The sequence below is a fragment of the Erpetoichthys calabaricus genome, chromosome 16, assembly GCF_900747795.2.
Source record: "Erpetoichthys calabaricus chromosome 16, fErpCal1.3, whole genome shotgun sequence".
NCBI lineage: Eukaryota > Metazoa > Chordata > Cladistia > Polypteriformes > Polypteridae > Erpetoichthys > Erpetoichthys calabaricus.
The window spans coordinates 100,674,470-100,691,901 of record NC_041409.2 but is presented as its reverse complement, the minus strand read 5'-3'; the positions used below and the strand labels follow the sequence as shown (position 1 = coordinate 100,691,901).

At 37.8% G+C, this 17,432-nt stretch overlaps 1 protein-coding gene across 1 annotated transcript in view; it reads left to right on the top strand.

Annotated features, from left to right (window-relative positions):
* Positions 1–17,432, top strand: part of g2e3 (G2/M-phase specific E3 ubiquitin protein ligase) — a 61,718-nt gene that overhangs the window by 13,120 nt on the left and 31,166 nt on the right. The window contains exons 6-9 of the mRNA XM_028821563.2: positions 2,410–2,578; positions 7,502–7,608; positions 10,431–10,547; positions 10,653–10,777. Of these exons, the coding sequence (XP_028677396.1) occupies positions 2,410–2,578; positions 7,502–7,608; positions 10,431–10,547; positions 10,653–10,777 (518 nt within the window). The remainder of the gene's footprint in view (positions 1–2,409; positions 2,579–7,501; positions 7,609–10,430; positions 10,548–10,652; positions 10,778–17,432) is intronic.

The following is a 17,432-nucleotide window of genomic DNA, read 5'->3' as shown; positions in this document are numbered from 1 at the left end:
TTTTAATAATCAAAAGCCAAATTCTAGTGAAACAGGATCAAATTGATCCTATATTATTAATTTAAAGCGTAGCTTTTCACCTGGCATTATATTCTACACTCTTTCTTTTTAAAAAAAAAAAAAAAAAAAAAAAAAAAAAAAACAACAGTGACCCCCCCCCACATAGGCAGTTCTGCTGCACTAAAGTCACCTGCTGCTGAACTGAAACATTTTCATAGACTGTTGAATATCAGATTTAATTATAATGTACCACCCAATGATCCATATCCTCAGTTTAGTATGTTTTACCAGTACTATCGTCTGTCCTGGTAAATAACAACAAATAATGTTACAAAGCTAAAACTTTGCAAAGCACCTTATCCATGTAAGCATATTAAACGATACATTGGTTAGGTGAAATTCTCACACTGCATAAATTAAAGCAAAATTCTTTGCTCAAGTTGAAGAGTTTTGGTATATCTCTTCTAAGTAGTTCAGTTACTACCATCTAAAATGTTGTTTTATACATTTTACTTTGTAGGTAATAATAAAATAATAATAATTCTTTGCATTTATATAGCACCTTTCTCATTACTCAAAGCGCTCAGCAGTTGCAGGTTAAGGGCCTTGCTCAAGTGCCCAACAGAGCAGAGTCCCTATTGGCATTTGCGGGACTCGAACCGGCAACCTTCCGATTGCTAGTGCAGGTCCCTAGCCTCCGAGCCACCACTCTGCTGTGTGTGCGCGTGCATCCTTGGCCTAAAATGCCAGGATTCCTCAGTGTCCATTTTATATGAGAGCTACATAAGCCATTGGTTGCACTTGAAAGAGAGGAGGATATTTATTGAGAATTTCATGTACCTTTTTGGTCATTTACATTTTACTTTCAAACTAATTTTGATAAATATAAATTTGTCAATGATCTTTGTCCTATACATACATTTTTATTATTTATATACAAAGTTGAAAACAGCAAGTGAACAGTTAGTAGTTAGTAGTTCCGGTTCATTAAATTCTTTTAAAGATTAACTGTTTTTAACCAGAAATCTGAACAGTGATGTGCTTCATATATTTATTTAGCCAGACGTTTGGCATCGAGTTAAAATTTGTTTTATAAAGTTGCAGTGGCTGAGGTCGGGTTTCACAACGCCAAAGTTGTTTCAACAGTGAAATGTTGGTTGATCATTTTTAGAAGTTTTCAAATGGGCAGAAGTTTAACAAACCTGACCAAGATGCCAACCAAAACTCAAGTCACAAGTCTTGGACAAATTTTCACAAAGGTTTGCTGCACAAATGCTCTTGTCTGAACCAAGTCTGAGCATTTCCGTCGCTTTTAAACAATCAGACGTGACATTCTGTGTGTACATGCAATTTAATTCTTCTGGCTAACAGTTGTGTACTTGAAAGATAATGATAATTTTTAACAAATGAAAGGAGAATTATTACAAAAAAATAAGTGGAATTAGTCCAGTCATGCCAAACCTGTAACAATAATTAATGTCCGCAGATTCAGAAATGTACTAATGGAATCCTAACAGAAACATGCACTGTGCATAGAGACGATATTCAAAGTCTGTATGCAAAAACAAACAGAAATAATAAAATGTAAACAAGTACTGTATAATGATAAAGAAAGCCAGCTAGTGGACAAGATCCAAGACACGTCAGAGTACATATACACAGAAATCCAAGACCATAGAAGAAAAACTGTTTCAAAACCGAATTCATGTACTACAGCCCTACCATGTGTACAAGTTGTATTTGCACCATTCTATTTTGCTCAAGTTGCAGCAGATCTTAAAATCGGTCAGACCAGGTAACTTTTTTTCTTTCTCCCCGCTGGTCTTGCAGTTTTGTTAATCGCATGCCCCCCGACTGTAGTGTGTAGATAATTAATTATTTCTCTGTTTCTCAGAACCTGCAGTCCATATGTCAAAGTGGCCTAGATCATGCGTCTTTCCCATTCTAGTGTTTGTTCAAATAGCTGCAATCTCTTCACCATGTCTGCATGCAATTTAAATTGAGCTCAAACCACCTAATTGGCATTTTGGAGGAGCAGAGTATTCCTGCTAGCAAGGAGTTGGACCTAATAATGACATGGCAACAGTTTTAGTCATTTTTGTTCTCCATGAGGTTTTATTGTTTTTAAAAAATGTGTTTATAAAAATGAGTTGATGTTAAAACTAAATTATGTGAAAACAGTAATCAGTATGGAAAAAACTTTATTGTAAATGAGGTTTGCTTTGAATTGTTACACACAGTACTTTCCAGTCTCATTGGAGCTACAGTAAGGTTCATATGTGGTGTTCTTGGTGCTTTGGTCATCCCATTAACAGACTTAAGACTTCTTTTTGTTTTTTTGCATTTTTCGTTTTGTTGTATTCTGTCTAAAGCATTATTTATTTTTTATTTATTTTTAATATTTTCCAGGTCATTTTGTTGGGTCCACAGACCAGTTCAGCCCTTCAGTATGCCCACAAATTTAAGTGGTACATTTGCTTGTACTATATGCCTTGAATTCATCTTGCCTGTGCCATCGTATGGTGTATTAAAGTGTCCCTGTTGTAGTAGCAGTTGGTTTCATAGGGATTGTGTACAGGTACGTAAGTATATTATTTGGATTAAACGTTAACATGCATTTAATATTGTGATAACATGTATAAATGGTACTTTTTACTTTCTTGTATGCAATGTATAGGGAAAGTATTGTAATCGTCCAAAAATTTGACCTCAAGATTTTCATGAATCTTGACGTTTTAGACCTCCCTGAGTCTGAAAATACCATTTTTGGAATTGTGTGTGTAAACTAGGGATGTGCGATCTGACGATTTTAGATTGTGATTGATCTTAGACGTCCACAATGTAATATTCAAGAAAATTGTACAGATCGTGATCTTTTATATCCTTCTAGTACTCGATACTAATGGATCCATGCCAAGTCCACAAACCAACAGAATGATTTCCCGTTGTGATTGGCCAAATTATATCAACTGCCTCCACCTCAGCTTTCTTGTGTGAAGAAGCTGAAAACAGTTTGTAGCACAAGCAGCATGGTAGATGAGGAGCTTGTGCTAAAGACGGACTCAACGTCAGTAGTGTGGCAGTGGTCACATACAGCACAAACCAAAGTTATATGTAAAATTTGTTGGACAACGGTCAGCACTTTGGGAGGCAATGCAACAAATGTATTTAATCATCTTAAACGGAGACGCCTGAAGGAGCATGACAACACTGTTTTAGTCCAATCAGTACAGCCACACTCACCTGTATCTCGTGTGGTTGCGAAGCATTGACAGGTGCCATTGATCAACGCATTAGAGCAGTCGGAAAAATGATAAAAGCAGCAAATGATGGGATGAGGCGGTCACATTCTACCTATCTAAGGGTATGGCACTATTCAAAGCTGTAGACAACATGGGTTTTAAGAAACTGATGTGCAATATGATCTCCCAAGTTGCAAATATTTTTTCTGATAACGGGCATTTCGTATATGTATAGTGATTGCTGACAGAGGGTTGCAAAGCAATTAAAGAATGGCAAATTTTTTGCAATGACGAGTGCTGATTACAATTTTTTTAAAGAAATATTCATATTTGAATGTGTCAGAATTTGAAAATTGCCCTTGTTTGCATTTTATGTCTAGAATTATTTTTGTATGTAATCTATTCACAATTGAATTTGTTTGATATTTAAAATAAAGTAACTTAGATCTTAAGTTTGAATCCATATATTCTGTTAAGTGTATGCCACATTGAACAGAGATCGCAATTCAAATCACGGATCGTGATTTTGTGTTAAAAGGATCGTGATATGATTTTATACTTATTTCACAATTGTGTGGTTCTGTGTAAAGAAACAATTTATAATGTTTGTGTGAAATTTAACCATGATCAGCTTTCATTTGTTACACCATGTATTGCTAACATAATTGCGATGGATTTTTTTTTTTTTTTTTTCTGTTTCCACCCATCAATTCTGTGAGATTTTTACACACCCAAACCGTGAGATTAGTTCTTGGGATTGGAGTTTTTTCAAGATTCTTGGCATTTTGAGTTCCTCGACCACCTGAGTAATATACCACTGGTATCCCTAGTCCCCTCCTTTCTTTTCTCGCAATTTATTTTTGTAAATTGTAAATTAAAACGACTGCATTGTTCCATGCCAGGAATTTTTTTTTTAATTTTTTTTTTTTATTGGCCCCACAAGGCCCACATGGAGTTCTTTTCGCTGTTGGAAAATGTGACAGTTTCCCTTCGACTGTAATAGTGCTATCTTAAAATGTACTGCTTCATTAATAGTTACTAGACAATTTCAGACTTCTTGCCAGGTGAAGGAAGACTTCTGATTAGGGATGCACCGATACCACTTTTTTGGAAAACAAGTACGAGTACTTGCATTTCAGTACTCGCCGATACCGAGTACTTGCCGATACCGAGTACTTAATAAAAACATGATTTAAATTTACAGGTAACAGCTTTAGTCATATAATTTAACAAAAAAACAAGAAACTCTCGTCTATCCACTGGGAGGTTAGGCTAATTAGCGACACGGGGCTAACACTGCTTGTCCAAATATCCGTGGTGAAACTAAACGCAGAGGAGGCTTGCAGTAGGCTGTGGATATGTTTTTCCACGGAGTCGTGTAGTTTAGGCAGCTCCGTGTCAGTCATGTAGCGGCGGCTTGGGATATCATATCTGGGCTCCAGAACATGGAGGAGACGCAGGAATCCCACATTTTCTACCTCCGAGAGTGGCTGGTCACTCAATGCAATGTACTCGATAATTGCCTGTGTTATTTTCACAGCACGTGGATTGTCTCTGGACATTTTCTCTCGTCTTGCAAGAGTTTGCTGCAGCGTGGGTTGTGTTGGTTTAGAAGCGTGGGTAAACTCTTTGTACTCGTTGTCGTGTTGGGATTTTAGGTGCTTGATTAAATTACTTGTGTTAAATTCGCTACCTTTTGAGCCTCCTCTGGACAATTTCGCTGAGCACAATTTGCAGTCCGCCTTTGTTTTGTTGTCTTCATTCACTTTGAAATAGTTCCACACGGCTGTCATGTCTCGCCTCACCTTGCCTTCTCCCCGCTCTGAGCTGCAGCCGGGGCCTGGGGGCGGGCACTCGGCGCCTGTGATTAACCCCTTACATGCCGCTCAAACATAGACATTTCTCAGACCGTGGTATCGGTCCCCGGTATCGGGGGACTTTTAACGAGTACGAGTACTTTAGAAAATGTGGTATCGAGGCCGATACCAGATACCCGTTTCGGTATCGGTGCATCCCTACTTCTGATAAATGAGAATTAAGAGTTTTTGCAATTTCCATTTCTGTGTATTTTTTCTCCTCCTTACAATTTTTAATACAGAGGGTTTTGAGAATTTGTTCTTATTAAAAGAGAGCTTCAAATATTTAGCATTTCAATTTAAAAAAAAAAAAAAAATAAGCGTGTTCTGGTTGAGGTAGCAGATGAATGCATAAAAATTAGTAGGAATTTAATACATTGAATAACCCATCCACCCCAACCAAGCCCTGATAATATGCAGCCGCTAACTGAAGTTTGAATCGTACTATCTTTATATGAGATATGCTACTGTGGCTGTCCGTTTGTCCAGAATTTTAAATCGCCTGTAGCTCGCAAACCGTTTGACCTATTGACCTGAAATTTGGTACACATACACTACGTGACCTCTACGACCCGCTTTCGCGGTGATGATTAGGTTATTAGATTAGGTTATCCAAGGTTATTCCTCTTTTTATTTTATTGTAGAATCAACTCTTGGCAGTGGCCAGCAGGGCAGCGGTACAGTGCTTGTGTATGGGTGCCGTTCTCATCCCTACCACCTTCGCTGTCACTTCCCCTACCTCTTCGTATGTTAAATCATTCTTGAGGCAGATTGAAGACTTAAGTGCTGGTTTAAGTGAAAAATGAAGGAAAATATACTAAGTAATTGCAACACAAACACGTACTTAATCAGTTTTAACGCGAAAAGATGCCAACGAAAGAAGAGAAGAAGCGGGCTGCTAGGGTGGGGAAAAGAAGAGCTGCTCAGGTAGCAGCAAGCGCATCAACCTTTAAACAAATGAATGCTAAACGTACAGAAAAAGAGTCTGAAAACTAGGAATGATCAAGTCCAGTGTATTCACTGCACTGTTACTGGTTTATATGTATGGTATATATATATATATATATATATATATATATATATATATATATATATATAATGTGTGTGTGTGTGTGTGTAGTATTTCACAATATTAAAAAGTATAAAAATTGAAGAGCTGTCAAACGTAATGATTAAAAATGAAATGCTGGTAGTACTACATTTTTAAAAACTACTGTTTGAACATTTCTAATCTGAAATACCCAAGAGCCTGTTTCACTTTGAATAGTTTGATATTTATGTTTTGAATATTTTCGAATACAAAAATGTTGTGCTTAGACTTGAGTCCCTTCCCCCTGATATCTTATGTTTCATATACACCTTACACACTTGGCCTGAAGATCATTTATACAATACTTTTAATAATTTTGTGCAAGAAACAATTTCTGCATAGTAGCATCAGCAGAATAAGTGAATTAGCTGTTAAACAATAGAAACAATCTTCAATAGCAGGCTGTCCGTTTCCACCTATGATATTATGTTTTGATTTAAAGTGTTAGTGTATACTGAGAATATTTAATGTATTTTAATTCTCAAGAGGAAATTTTCTTATCACATGACCTTTGGGGGTTAGCCACTATATGGTGTCCCTGAGCAATTTTCAGGGTAAGGGACTTGCTCAGTGGCCTGATGGTGTAGGATCACTTTGGGAATAAGCCAAAATCACAATGAGTAATCCACATATGTCTATAGGTGACCATGGTTCATAACAAACTGGTGCCAGCAGAGCACCAGGCTCAGAGCCCCACATACTATAGGCAAGTGAGGTCAGGTGTGGAATTTTCCACTTGGTGCATAATGTTATAACTTTAAAGTTTTGGATTTTGGAATTTTTGGATTAAGGATGATCAGCCGGATTTAAAATGGTACCATGATAGACTTCTGTTGTTATTGGGACCATAGTAGTATAGTAAAAAATCCGAATGAACAAGATCATTAGAGCTGTTTGGAATTTCAATATGTTATCACAATAAATATGAGACATTTTGTAGAATCTGTAAAATATCTTGAAATAGACCAGGAAGTGGTCTTGGGTTTACGGTCATCCTTGAATAGTTTTGACAGGATAAACTTTCTTTCTAAAACTTTAAAGGTGATTGAGAGTCTTCTGCACAGAGAATGTGATGGACCAGTGGCAAATATGCATACACTTTGAGACTTATTGAGGTATGGCTTTAAGTGTAGAGATCTTTTTAAATCTTGTGAAAAAATCTTGATTGGAGAATTGTATTTAAAGAGGAAGCATTTTGAAATTCCAAACAAATCTGTTGAACATTGGAAGATTATTTCTATACTGTACCTTGAAATGTCAACAGCAGACCTTTTTTCTCTCATTGTTTTTTTTTTTATTATTATTTCTCGTAGCATCAAGCTTACAGTGCTGGAAGATGGTTTTTCAGGTGCACTCTGTGCAACAACCAGGACTCGTTTCAGGAGGAGATGCTTAGAATGGGCATACACATACCTGAGAAGTTAGTATTCTGTTATGGAGTTGTTATGTATCCTTTTTTTTTTTTTTTTTGTACTACACATCATTGACTGACCCTCTACTCCTCCACCAAACCTCTCCTATGATAGGATAAAGAATAGATAGTTAGTCCAGAAGGAAATTATAGGTTTACAGTAGCAGACACACCAAGGCAGAAATGTACATATAACAAGAATTGGCCTAAGCTAAAGTACAAATGTACATACAGTACAACAAGGATAATCTCGAAATATAGTAAAGTGTAGATCTTTACCAAGTGTAAAGTGATTAGAATTGCACATACAAAATCACAGTAGACGAAGTCAGTCATTGACGCATGGCGTCATTGTCTGTTAAGATGTCTGTTCAATCCGCTCGGGACCATTCAGCACATAGGGATCAATACCTCTTCGGCCCTAGCGTAACTCCTTATAGAGTCTGATGGCTGAGGGTTAAAACTGCTTCATGTGACGCTCCTTAGAGGAACTCTGTTGTCTTGGCTAAACAGAGGAGCACATTTAGTAAAGGACTAAATCATCATGAAGTAGACCAGAGTCATTGTCTGGGATAGTAACTCTGCTCTACCACTTCCTCTAGTGAGTCCAGCTTGACCTCCAAGATCGAAGTCATCCTTTTTATTCGGTTTTAGTCTGTTGGCATCAACTGCACTAATGTCATTTCCCCAACATACAACCTCATAAAAACTACAATGACCACTACAGACTGGTAGAAAACATGTAAGAGTGGCCTGCAGCTTCATACAGCCTCCACCTCCTCAGGAAATCGGGCAACTCTCACCCTTCTTGTATACAGCCCCTGTGTTGGTACACCACTCAAGCCTGTTGTTCAGAGGCACTACAAAGTACTTGTCCTCCCCATCTCCACATATTCGTCCTTGGCGAGACTCGAGAGTAGAGTGGGCTTGATCCTCCCGATGTCTGTGATTATTTTCTTTGATTTTTGAGCTGTAGCTTTTTCAGCTTGCATCATTCAACAAAGTCCTTCATTAGTACCCTGTTTTCATTCTCCTGCCCACCACTGGTGCACCCAACTATGGCAGTGTCATCTGAAACCTTCAGCAGATGACATTCAGTATTCTGTCTAAAGTCTGAGGCTTACAGGGTAAACAAGAACTTATGGAAGAGAGTCTATTGTGTACACTACACTGAATACTTTAAACAGATTCTTGCACGCTTTATAGCAGCTGTCAAGCAGGTGTTTTTCTCTTAATTTAAAACAAGGTCACAGATCTCATAAACCTCTTTACTACATTAAAGGATAAGTTTGGTATTTTTCAGGCTAATAAATAATAATTCTTTAAAACTTTGCATTTATATAGCGCATTTCCCACTACTCAAAGCGCTTGGCAATTGCAGGTTAAGGGCCTTGCTCAAGGGCCCAACAGAGCAGAGTCCCTATTGGCATTTACGGGATTCGAACCGGCAACCTTCCGATTGCTAGTGCAGATCCCTAGCCTCAGAGCCACCACTTCACCAACATGATATATATGCTTTTGTCATGTAAGATTATGTTCTAAAGTTAAGCGCTTTTCTCTAAATTAAATCTTGCACTCAACTGTTGCTTTACAAACATTTAATTGCATTATGTAAAGTGGTACGGTATCTGGCCTATCCCAAATCTTACTGTTTGTTATTCATAGCTGACATGAAAAAAAGAATCCATTTACTCTTGATAATGTTGAATCATCTGTTTAACGTAGTAGGATTTATTTATTTTTATCCTCATCTAACATGGCATACTATATCAGTGTCTTTTTGTCTGGATAGCTTCTTTTATAAATGAAGTGGGCAGGATTTCATTCAATAAGGACCAACAGGCTTTGGTTTTCCCCCTCTTCTTGTAAATAAAGGTTTCTGTGTGATGCTCTAAACCAGGTTGGTGCCACTTGTGCCCCATGGTGGTGATTTCAGTTAACAACTCTCTCTTCCTGCTGACCAATGAAGTGACACCAACCTGTAATGTAGCTCTGTTGGCAAATCACTATCCATTTTCAAACCCAATTTTATTGTTGCCCTTTTTTTTAAGTTGGTATGCAATACAAACTGAACTAATCTACCATAATCTGAAAAGTATATCAAATGTTAATACAGTACAGCGTAAGCGTCACAATGTCTCTATTTGCCCCATGCAATAGTATGTTATTTATTCAAATGTGTTAATATATTTGAGGAAATAACATACAATGGATTGAGAAACTTTTCAGACTCTTTCACCTTTCTCACATTTTGCAATGTTGTGGCCTTGTGCTAAAATCATTTAATTTTTCCCCACATCACGCGACACTCAATACAGCACAGTTTTACATTTTTAATTTCAGACATGACAATATAACATTCACCTAACCACTTTATTTTACTTTGGGGCTGCAGTGGGATGCAGCCTATCTTTGTTAGGGTTAGGCACATGGCAAGCAATGACTGTTCATCACCTGGCCAGGCCCACTTACAGTTTTACGGTGCCAGTTTGTCATTGCCTGTGGACCTGGTTGGATACGTCTTTTTAGGGATGTAATAGGAAAATGTTTGCATCAAAGAGAAAACCCACATGGACACGTTGAAGATGTGCAAAACGCCTCGCAGGCATCGCTAACTCCTGCTGACGTCTCATTTAGTTAAACCCAGTTTTTTATTTCAAGTCTTAAATATTGGCTGAAATGACATCCTTCACACAATGCTGCTCGGGGACTTGAACAAGACAAACATTTATAGGCAGTCTGCAACACTACACATAGAGTTATGTTAATGTTGAGATTCATATAGCATTATGTTGGCTTTTGTCAATTGCATCTGTTTGATTCCCCTGTAGAGATGCTTCTTGGGAACTGGAAGAAAATGCTTATAGTGACCTATTGCAAGCATACGAGCGTTGTGATGTTCTTCAGTGTAAGTGTAGAAGAGGCAGAGAATATTCACAGATGGACAGGTATGACATCTATACTGTATATCCAACAGATACTTGAGAAACTTTCATGATTTTTTTTTCTTTTGGGGTCTCATAAATGTCTGTACTTTTTTTGTTTGCTTATAGCCAGTGGGAAATTGTAAGATGCCAGTATTGTGGTTCCAGGGGAACCCACCGCAGATGTTCGTCTTTGCAGAGTTTGCAGGAAAATTGGGTGTGCATTGAATGTGAAAATATCATTCATGAATCTGGTAATTTTTTATTTATTTATTTTTTTTTTTTTAAATTGATATGGAATTTAGTAACCAATAACGGCAGTTTACTCTTTGCAAGGTACTGGGGTTTGACAGGTTTAACTTCATTAAAGCTTATCTCTGAATTGTTTTGCACAAAAGGCTTTGCGGCCGCCCCTCGCCTAATACAGCATTCACAGCTTTAAGAACAGTGCAGTCAGGTTTGATGCTGTATGCATTTATCTCCATTACATTCTTTGTGAAATATACTCCAAGTACCCTAAAAGTGCTGCTTTGATACAGCTTCATGTTTTCGGTTGCTGTTGAAGTGTATTTGCTTGAAAGGCCAAATGACAAAAAGCTAATTCAAGTGAAAACATAAATAACTGTGCTGCAGAAACAGACTGAGAAATAAAGTGTTAGTAGCATTAAGGTGTGATTTTTGGAGAAACTGGGTGAATAGGATTCATAAACTTTATTGGGCTGAATGGCCTGTTGTCGTCAAATTGTTCCAATGAATTTGTCGGCAGGGTGCCTCACATATCTGACATGATGGTTACTGTGGGGGACCAAAAAGCCATGTTCTATGGCTGAGTGAATTGGATGAAGTATTGTGAGCATCGTCTTGCAAAACGATGTCAAAATGTCCTTTTTGATATCTGATACAAAGCACTGTTTTGCTTTTTATTTATTGGTTATTTTTTTTTTTTAAGACCTTGTGTAAGAGCTGTTTGTTTGTTATGCTGCGTCCCATTTGAAATGGGAAGTCGTGATTTCAGAGTTCCTAGTTGGAAGCTTAAACTAGAATGCGCCCTTAAATCAGATTTCCAACTTGGAAATTCGAGGCTGATTTGCTAAACGCAGGTTTGTCCGACTTCGGATTATGACGTCAGTCCAAAATAGTTGCATACACCGTGAACTTTAATGAAACCTGTACTATTATACTGTTTAATAACACCTATTATTTGTGTCTCAATAACCCCTGATGTGCTAAATTGCACACCCAAAACTGAACCGCTACTATTCTGGCTTATGCAATAAAGGAGTCTCAGATGTCTGAAGAGCACCAAGTATAACACTTAAGATTTTTAAAATAAAGTATTTATATAAAGCCTTTATTTTACTCCATTATCAACTAAATTGGGATTTCTGTCCAAAATACTGGATTTTACAATCCCTAGCTATGATAATCTACGATGCACATCCCTGGAACCAGGGTTGTTTCAGCAATATTTTTCCTGCCTTTTGCACACCACAGTGACATGTAGTACAAATGACCAATCATCGACCGCTGTACATCATTGGAAACTTGTGAACCTTGGCTATCCAGTGGTAATGAGTTTTTTTACTGTATGTGGCTTGACGTAAGCAGGATCTTTGATTAAAGCAAATTTACTGAGTTGTGAGGTACTGCTGACTTTTGAGTATACGTGTGCCAATTACATATTTTAATAATGAAAGAGAACAGACAACATGGAAACTTACTGTTTATTTCAAAGAAGACACCCTTGGGTATGTAAAAGTACAAGTCAGTCAAAACCAATACCAGTATATTTATTGCAGCATACACTAAAGTTTCAAATATGGCAGTATCCTGCCGGCGGGGCACCTTGTGCACAAGTGACACAGTGTACACAGTCATACACAGAGTACTGTCCAGCTTATATCTGTGGACATGTTGCTACAGTGTTTGGATCCGTAAAATGCCACGGAGTGTATTATCAACTGCTGTTTATTCCGATGGAACAATCGCAACAATGCTTTTCCTTGAAGTGTCAATAGTGGAGATTTGTGAATGTTTTACAGGAATGCGGTCATCTATGGTGTGATGTCATTCTCAGGTCTGATTTTTCGAGGTAAATGGTATGCAGAATTAGGTTATGCTAAATTGATACGAGTATTTTCCTGGTTATGTTAAAATGTGTTGTCTATATATTACTATATAGAGAATGGAAGGTCAGGTCATTGGTTGATGGGTGCCCACGAGGTGACACTACCCTGGTCATGCGTGACGCAAGATGTTGGATGGATTATATATATATATTAATATAATATAATGCACACACACAGGGTCCTCGGGTTACAACGCTCACTCCCATAAAAACTTAAAACAAAGAGATGAGATGTGAGATGACAAAAGGTAAGGATTTTTTTTTTTTTTAATACTCCTTTTTTCTGTTACTACAGTACGGTACAGTGGTACAATATATTTATGTCCTTTTCCTTTTTCTGTGGCTTAGTTTTGTATTTGTTCTAGATTATGATTTTGCAAATGTGTTCGCATAGGTAAGTGACTTAGGCTAGGGTGTGTTTCGACTTGCACCAAAATTTGGGTTACACCACTGTTGTATGAATGGAACTGTCATAACCCAAGGAATAATATATATATAAAATTTTAAAAACTTGGGTCAAGACGTGATCTTCTCGGAATACACTTTGACATCCCGTGAGACAAAAGGACAGCTGCTGTGCAGGCTTTTAAATGATTGACACGTGTCAAGCAGAAGACGCATCTCGGCAGCAGCAAGCCAGCAGCTGATCCGTCCTCATCTCTTTAGCGTGCGTTCAGCTCCCCCCTTCGCAATGTGAGCGGCAGAGACGCACTAGCTGTACCCCGTGGCTTCGCCGACATAGTAATGAAACAGGACAAACTTTAAAAAGCAATAGATGTTGGCTCTATATCTGATGGTGTTCAGCTCAGATGGGTGAGCGTTCCCCGCGTGCGGAGAAAGCACATGGCCATGATATCTCTGGCAGCCACAATCTAAAACACACACAACTTTCTCTCTCTCTCTCAAAAACGTCAAATGTTACTCCTTAACAACCTGATGATGTCTGTTGAACAAACCCGTATCGCTAGCTAAGCTGAGGCAAAGTGCACTCTAATATGTGCCGAGACGTAGACTAACTCGAACAAAGGCTGGCGAGTGAATGAAGAAGGCTCCGTCCCCTGCTCTCGACCCACATTCACTCTGTTGGATATGCATAAATACATCGGTACCACAAGCAAACTATGGTACTTAGCACGATGAGAGAAGTCTCAAAATCTACCAGACAGTTCAAGCAAATAGAAAACAACCAGATCTAAATCCGTTAAGTAATTCTCTCGTGAAAAGCAGACGTACATACAGACAGAACGCGCTTGGTCCACATAATTTTTAAAACTGTTTCTTAGTGAGCACCTTATGGGCCAAGGGTAACCTACATTCCATATTTCAAGTCCTCGTGGTTCGTGAGATTTCATGATGAGGGAGTCAGTGGTATTTGGCTTGTATATACTGTATATCTGTCATTTTTAAAGTTAGTGGTATCTTAGGGAAGTAGATGTCATGCACATTTAGAAGTGGTTTTACGTCTTGCCCTTTGCATATCCAGATCTGACTGTACTCTTTGAATTCTTTAATTATATTGTGCAGTGCAGGGAGTGAAAAGAACCAAAATCCAACAAATTTCATTTTTGGGTATCGTTGGATTGGATTATTCATGAGCGGCTTTTAAATGATTTATTTATGTCTGAATGCAATTTAAATTTGTATATTGAGCTTTGTGATCAATGAAGTACAAAAGCAGCTCTTTGATAGCTTTTCTTCCATTACTGGTAAAATTACATTTTATGACTTAAAGTGTAGTCTGAAAACCTCCAAGTGTTTTAACTGTTGTGTAAATGTGTTTGATTTGACTGAGACCTCCAGAAATTCATCCCACATATTGTAAGATTTTAGAATTTAGAAGTCTGAAATAATAGCTTTGCTCATTATGTCCAATTTTAGAAATAACATGTTTTCAGGATACTGTTTAACTGTATGATAAAAACTAATTGGTGAAATAAGCCTGAAGATAAAGAATAATTCCATCGATTTCTTCACGGTTTAACTTGTTTACACCTAATTTGCTGAAAATCGTGTGCTGTCATTGAAGCAAAAAAATGTAAATGGGGGGGGGGGGGGGGGTGTCTGGCAATTCTATCCTCTATTGTAGAGTTGTATTGTTTCTTAATCTCATTTTCCTTATAAAAATTGCATACATGATTGAGGATTTGTCTTGATATGAAATTATATATTTTACAGCAAAATTTTTATAAATTAAATGAAACGATGTGTTAAAGAGAGAACTTCTTTGTAGTGTACACATCAAACTTTTTAGGTGTGTAATGAATTTACCGTCTTTGAAAACCGGAATTCTTCATTCGTACGAGACGTGGTAATGTTGGCTGCTGTTATTTGCCTCAATTTATGCTTATGCTTGGCATATCTCAAGGTGTTACCATTCCATTGCTGGGCCCTTTTTTTTTAGCATCCTTTTTAGATTACTTGGTACCTTCATTTGCTTTAATTTTCTTCTCCATATTGTCCTTACACTGTCATTCAACTTGGCTTTCAGAGTAGAAACATGATGTTTGTCACATAAGCAGGAATGTAAAAATTAGATGAGGAATGTAAATTTGCAGACCATTCCAATGCAAGCATTCAAACATGGAGGTCGCATGCATCTCTCAGATTTAGTACAACACATGAAAGTGGTCGAAAATCCAGGCTGGAAAAATTTGTGGTCATTTGCTGTTCGCGCTTTTCTATGAAGATCAGATGAGTGAAGAAATCACATTTTGACCTGGAGGTTGAAGGTCGCCTAAGGGGTTGGAAGGAGGAGATGGTGGTGCTCACAAAATGTGTTTATGGTAAGAACTTGCCAGTACAGCACCAGACACAAGGACAGTCAGCAGTTCAAAAAGTATTTCATGCATTACTGTTATCAAACATTGAAAAAAGAAATATAAATTAACAACACTGTGCTAAACTAAACCTGTAAAACACCCCTTTTAATTTTGTTTCTTGCTCCAGAAGTCTCTTTTTCAAAAAGGTGTGTTCACCAAAGAAGCGCGTTCTTGCATAAGGGAGGCGTGACTCGTGCAGTGTTTTGTGGAGAGCACTTGGATTTGTCTCCTTTTTTCAAAGCTAACAAATAAAAAGGATCTACTTGCACCATCGATGCAAATTATTTCTTAAACTTCTTTGTCGTGACCCAGTTGTTCCCATTTTTAGCATCTTCAAGATTCATTCCGTGTTGAATGCCCAGACAGTCGTCGGTGGCAGGGGGTCCACGTTGGAGAATCATTACCATTCATCATAATTCCTCCTTGGAAAATTGTGGATGATTGTCGGAGCACATCCTCCTTGCAGAATTGTGGGCGATCATCATAGTAACAATAGTCAGAGCTGGAGGGTTGGTTGGGGGTGAACTGTTTCTCCTTGTGAATCGTTGATGAATGTTATGGAATTGAGGCTCGATCTGCAGAGCAATGCCAATTAGATGATCAACCTGTGGCAACCCACTGCAATCCAGTCTGTAAACCATCTATGACCAGTTACCATTAACTACAACAGTAGCTCACGATCTAACTGTGGCAACCTGCGACTCATAGTTTAAGAAACCCTGCAATAAAGGAATGCATTCCATCCCCTGAGCAATGCCTGCCTTTGCTAGTTTACATGCATTAGAAAACGAAGGCCAGATGATGGTGCACTTTAAGCATTGACTTTTTGAGGTATAGCAACTTCTCCTGAGATTCGGGTATTACAATTAAAGATATAACCAGTGAAGTAGTAAATTAAACATGTACCTAAATTAAGGATCCATAACTTTATAACTCTTTATTATTTTATTTTAAAAGTCTAAAATCCTATGTGATCCCACACAAATTTAACTTAAGGGTTTAATGCCGTGGAGATGGTGCATTAGTGCAGTAGTTGGGGTTTCAAGAAGTGCTGTGCGAAACAAAATCGGCACAAACTGTTGGTTTTAACTTTTACTTTTTGGATTTGAAGAAAAATGTGTTTTCAAATTGGAATTTTGGTTGAAAAGTCACTACATTGTCTTGGCTTAACTTGCTCTAAGAAGTTGGTTACTTGAAGGAGCTGAAGTAGAAAATTAGTTTAGTGTCTATTTAATGTGTTCAGATTGTACTAATGTGAATGCTTTTTGTTTTTATTTCAGATGTAATTTTTTTTATGTGAATATATGAAATGGAGTGGAAATTATATGCATATATGTATATAGTGCTAGCTGTCCCCCACAGCTCTGCCCACATAGTAGTGAAATAAACTTTTATAAATCAATTAAAAGTAGTAATTCGTATTGAGAAGAATTTATATTGCTAGCTTTCATATCCGAGGGCATCTTGATATACAATATTTTTGGTTTTGCAATCGGGGGCGAGAATGTAGCACTGATATTTTTGCCAAAAATGTAAAAAGTTGGCAAAGTAGGTACGCTCCATCGTCAGACGTTGGCACTGTGTCTGATCCTGTTCAGCTCTGACGGGAGAGCATCCAACGCATGGGGAGAAGAGCACATGGCCGTGATATCTCTGCTAAAACATACGTAGCTGTGTTTCTCTCTCTCTCTCTCTCAAAAATGTTAAATGTTACTGTTTAGCAATATCTAGATCAGGGGTGGGCAAAGCCAGTCCTGGAGGGCCACAGTGGCTGCAGGTTTTTGTTTCATCCCAGTTGCCTGATTAGGAAACAATCCTTGCCAATAATTTAATTTCATGGCTTGTTAGTGCGTTAAATCTGCCATGTCAGGTTATTCTCATATCCTGTATTTTTTTTTTGTCCTTTCTAATGATATCACTCAAATGGTGTGAAGTCTAAAATGTCATTCTTAGTCCTTTACT